The sequence below is a fragment of the Ornithodoros turicata genome, chromosome 2 (assembly GCF_037126465.1).
Source record: "Ornithodoros turicata isolate Travis chromosome 2, ASM3712646v1, whole genome shotgun sequence".
Classification (NCBI taxonomy): domain Eukaryota; kingdom Metazoa; phylum Arthropoda; class Arachnida; order Ixodida; family Argasidae; genus Ornithodoros; species Ornithodoros turicata.
Genome location: NC_088202.1, coordinates 98,410,620 through 98,415,721, shown reverse-complemented (window position 1 = coordinate 98,415,721; position 5,102 = coordinate 98,410,620). Strand labels below are relative to the sequence as shown.

Sequence of the window (5,102 nt, the reverse complement as noted above, 5' to 3'; positions counted from 1 at the left end):
GGTAACGGGATCTTCGTGTCGTTATCGATACCGATACTTTTTCAGTGCCCCACCCTTTCTTCACCGACCATATTTCTTAATATTGTTCATTGTCACTGATCCCCCTAGCGCTCGACAAGAAGCCTATGGACACGCCTGCGTGCTCTGTAACGGAAATTATACCAAACACATGTTCATTTTTTTCCTTCGAACCTGGAGGAACTAACAACGCTCCGCTCAACAAAGGAGTTGAGGCACCGTGGTTGAGGTGAACGAAAAGATGTCAAGTCCTTGACAGTGCGCTCTGGATTCCCTGCACTGAGTCACGCTCACATATACTGGTTTCCATTACATATAGGTTTCCTTGGTCATTGGACTCCACGGTATGCGTGGGCCTGACACTAACGTAATTGTCATATTGGCCTGTGTCAGCTGCCGGGGAGACCACGGCGTGCTAGGGTGGCACAAGACGACTTTAAGAACCAGCTATTTATAAAAGTCAAGCAATGTGTCTGAGCTACATAATAAATATGCTGTCTTTTTACTGCAAAACTGCCTTCTCCCAATTTGCTATTATACAAATGGGGTGTTAACGAAAGCGAGATTTCTATGTTGCATCATCTTCATATTTCCAATAAAAGTATCGGGCAAAGTATCGCGTTACTTTTGTAGTAACGGTAGCGGTACTCCGTTACTTTAAAAAAGAAGTATTGATATCAGTAGTAATGACTGGACTCTCATAGTTCACAACGCTCAACTGTCCTGAACACGATTTAATTAGCAATTAGAGCTAATTGGGACCTCCCTCGTTAATCAGCACACTCCAGGGAATCACCACACTAATTGGGGAGCATCTAACTCGTGTCCAGACCAGCTGAGCGTTCTGCACTACGAGAGTCCATAAAAAAGAAAAAATAGATAGAGATAGAGTGGAGAGAAGGAGTTTAGTTGAAGATCAATGACGCCATCTTGAAGACGGACATGTACGGAACGGCCGCTGACCATCGCCGGGCGACGGAGCACAGAGGCAGGTTGCAAAGCATCGCAGCTATGACCACACGTTCCGGACATCCTGTGACGTCAGCTGTGACGTCATCATGACATGTCTGGGCAGGTTAAGACAGCTATGCACATGCGAGGAGAAAAGCACTCGTAATACAGGGGCTGGGAAAGCAAGAGTAAATATGTTAACCATCAATAGCTAACAACAAAAAGAATTAGTTACACAACAAATGAGCCCACCACAACAGCAGTCACGGGGAGCGCAGAACGATGCGACTGCTCCATCCGACAGCCAGGCAGAGAACTGAGTTGTAATGGTTTTTTCTCCTCTATAAAGTCCCGCAGCTGCACCTCATAGCGGTTACTTTCTCAACTAATCTCACGACAAAATTATTAAGAATCACGCCAGCGCTACTCTCATTCCCAAAGCAGAAGAAGATAGAAAATGGTGGGGATTCCCGGACAACAGCAACCAGCGTCCCACATGAAAATCATAAAAAAGCAAGGGCAAAGTTATCACGAGCGAAAGCATTAGTTGCACAACAAATCAGCCCACCACAACAGGAGCGCAGAACGATGCGACTGCTCCATCCGACAGCCAGGCACAGAACTGACTCATAATGCTTTTTTTTCTTCTATAAAGCTGCACCCCCCTAGCGAATGCTTTCTCAACTAATTTCATGACAAAATTATTAAGAATCACGCCAGCACTACTCTCGTTCCCAAGGCAGAAGAATATAGAAAATGGCGGGGATGCCTGGACAACAGCAACCAGCGCCCGACATGCACGGGCATGAAAATCGCAAACAAGGCGGGGATAAAGTTTGCGAAAGAATTAGTTACAAAACACATCAGTCACGAGGAGTGCAGAACGACACGTCCATTCTGTCCGACAGCCAGGCACAGAACTGAATCGTAATGCTTTTTACTCCTCTATAAAGTCATGCATCTGTCCCTCTTGCAGTTGATTTCTGAACTAATTTAATCGCAAAATTATTAAGAATTGTTCTAGCACTATTCCCATTCAAGGCAGCACTAGCGTCATCGTCAAGACAAGAATGTTCCTTGTCAAAAAAGAAAAAAATACAAAGCTAGATGCATCAACAGAGGAAAGCATGCATGTCGGGGCATGTCAGGAGCGCTATTACACGAGGACAAATCACACGACTGCTGGGCAACAGAGGAAAGCAAACACAGAGAAACACTTGAGCAGAGTGAAAAGACACTCGCCATCATCGGACACGTACACTACAATCCCTCATTGTAAATCCACTCGTCACAAAATCCACCTGCATTGTCGAACACCATTCACCAGTGACGAACCACACATCCGCACCCCATCAGAGGCAGACGGAACCCCACCGAAGCTACGCTCTTCCACTAATGGCCAACGCAATTGCTAGGAACAGAATTAATGCATCCACACCCGCCAGTGTCCAAGGGAGAAGTGAATCCTTGCGCCCCCTGCAGGCTTTGTGTTGTGTATAGATGGCGCTTGCTAGCGCACCATGTAAGAAGGACGACGAGGAATAAAGGTTGTTGGCTGAGTCGCTTGCTAGCGCACCATGTAAGAAGGACGACGAGGAATAAAGGTTGTTGGCTGGCAGCGAACGTGCACGGACGTTCCAGAATATTCGGCTCCGGCACTGTGGACAGGGGTCTATCACATTTTGGCGACGAGCTGAACCGGACCCTTATTCTACTGGAGGTATTCGAGAGTCAGCAACTTTCTAGCAATGAGCCTTAAGGCGCAGATATAGTCCGACGTTTTTGGCGTCGCAGCCAGCGACAGCCGAAGTCGGACACGTCACGTCAAGCCAGCCCAGCCAGCCAGGAAATATGCGTTTATAGTCAGACGCGCGTCAGCAACGGCCGACGGCCGTCGCGCATGCGCAAGGTCGCAGAGGCTGTCTGCTACCTTTCCCGCGGTTTTCGACAGTTGCGGCCTTTCGCGCGTATTGCGTGTTTTCGTAATAATTTGCTCTTGAAATGGCGTGGACGTATCCAGCACGGCGAAAAATCACTACAGCATTGTTGCTGCGTCGTCTACGACGGAGACGGAAGCGGACTATGTACATCCGCGAGATATTCGACAAGCAGCCTTACATTGGGCAGTACCACAACCTCGTACAGGAACTGCGGCAAGTGGACCCAGAATACCATTTCAACCGTTCATTCGACCGTTTGTTGGGCCTGGTGTACAGGCTGCTGCATCCTCCGAATCATAGAATACCCATATATCCTGCGGAGAGACTAGCAGTCACATTGAGGTAAGCCCTTAACGATATTCACCCGAGAAGCCGTTTTAAGTTAAATGGTCTGGATTAAGGCGACTTCTGGAAACGGATATCGTATTTCATTCATGTTCTCGTCATCCTTGCGATTAAATCTCTTTGGATTCATATTACACCAGGAGCTATGGCCCGTCTTCTCTAATTCAACACTCCAAATACGCACAGAACACATAACTGTGAAATAACCCAACAATGATGAACTTACATGATATAAGGAGAAAATTCAGACTGGTTCTGTGCTTGTTCGTTAATTTGCATTTCGTTCTTTCTCGTGCCAGCCCTGGTGTTGTATGGACAACGTTTTTAGCGGTTTTCATACTGATTAACTTTTACAGATTCCTGGCAACCGGCAGTTCCATGCAGGACACCGCCATCAATTACTGTATGCACGTTTCAGCCGTGTCCAACATATTGAGTGAGACCCTCGCGGCAATATGGGACTGCCTCTCACCACTCGTGTTAAAACCACCAAGAACAGCTGAATGGGAGAAAATCCGGCAAGTTTACAGCTCTAGGTGGAACTTTCCGAATGTCATTGGAATTATAGATGGCAAACATTTTGCTATTCGGTGTCCAGACAAAAGCGGCTCTGACTTCTTTAATTACAAAGGGTTCTATTCTATTGTACTGCTTGCAGTGCCTGATGCAGAATGCCGCTTTATTCTAGTTGATGTTGGGGCTCAAGGGCGAGTATCAGATGGTGCGTGTTTCAATGAATGTGCTATCAAGGAACATTTTGAACGTGGAACGCTTGGACTACCTTCATCAGCCTGTCGGTGGCCTGTTTGTATGGTAGGTGACGCGGCATTCCCCTTGCGACCGTACTTAATGCGGCCGTACTCTCGGGGGAACCTAAGTGAAACAAAAAAGTATTCAACTACCGGTTGTCGAGAGCAAGACGGTGCATTGAGAACGCATTTGGGATCTTGGTGTCAAGGTGGCGCTCATTTCTGTCTACTGTCACCGGAACGCCGGTCTTCCTTACTGACATGGTGAAGGCAGGCGTCTGCCTACACAATTTCTTGATGTTGGACGCTGCATACTGTCCAGAAAGCTATGCGGATACTGTGTGTGGGGAGAATGTGCAAGAAGGTCTTTGGAGACAAACAGTAACACAAGTAGGATGTGAGGGTTCGTCTGGAGCGAACCGCCCTACTTCAGTGGCCATGGATATCAGAGATGAAATTGCTGGTTATTTCATGTCTCCTGAAGGTTCCCTACCATGGCAGCTAAAGGTTGTTAGGAGAAGTTGAAAAGTGGTCTGTGCTTCCTTGGTACTCTGAACAAAACATGTGATACAGAACTGTGATAGACAAAACGACTTTTTGTCAGAACTATTTTATTACCTTACACACTGAACCTCAAACAATGCTGTGTTGTATGCTCAAAGTTTGTGTGAGTACATGCACCTGTACACCTTCTTTGTTTTTCAGTTTTCTGAAATAAACTACTAGGCACTCATATTTTTTCCGTAATCTACAGTGTTTTGTTTTACGGCTTGCGTGTCAGCAAGAAGGCAACAAGTTGTCTAAATGTGGGATGCATTATTATGAAGCAGACAAAATACTTTGTTCAGGAAGTGCATATCACATTTAGTTTGCTGGTACTTTCGTTATTGCTTGGCACTTGCGTAGACACTGATTGCTTTTTTCTTGCATATCAGAAGGGCTTTACAAAAATTAAATGCTGTAGGCTAGACTAGAAACGAGACTAGATATACTGACTAGGTATATAATCCTACACAAGAACATAACACAATATTACCTGCTTCAGGTATATCAATAGGCTACAAGCATGTCACGAAATGCACAACCCTTATTGTCATTT

The 5,102-nt window shown here is 46.1% G+C and overlaps 1 protein-coding gene across 1 annotated transcript; it reads left to right on the top strand.

Moving 5' to 3' along the window:
- Positions 1–2,648: 2,648 nt before the first annotated feature.
- LOC135384906 (putative nuclease HARBI1) lies at positions 2,649–4,271 on the top strand. Its single transcript, XM_064614088.1, has 2 exons — positions 2,649–3,251; positions 3,611–4,271. The coding sequence occupies exons 1-2, from the start codon at positions 2,971–2,973 to the stop codon at positions 4,269–4,271; spliced, it is 942 nt and encodes a 313-aa protein (XP_064470158.1). The 5' UTR covers positions 2,649–2,970.
- The last annotated feature ends 831 nt before the right edge of the window (positions 4,272–5,102 follow it).

Bases quoted from the DNA above. Each gene is read 5' to 3' on its own strand.
- LOC135384906 (XM_064614088.1), top strand. From the start codon at position 2,971: ATGGCGTGGACGTATCCAGCACGGCGAAAAATCACTACAGCATTGTTG. The intron at 3,252-3,610 runs GTAAGCCCTTAA...TAACTTTTACAG, and splicing joins AGACTAGCAGTCACATTGAG to ATTCCTGGCAACCGGCAGTT.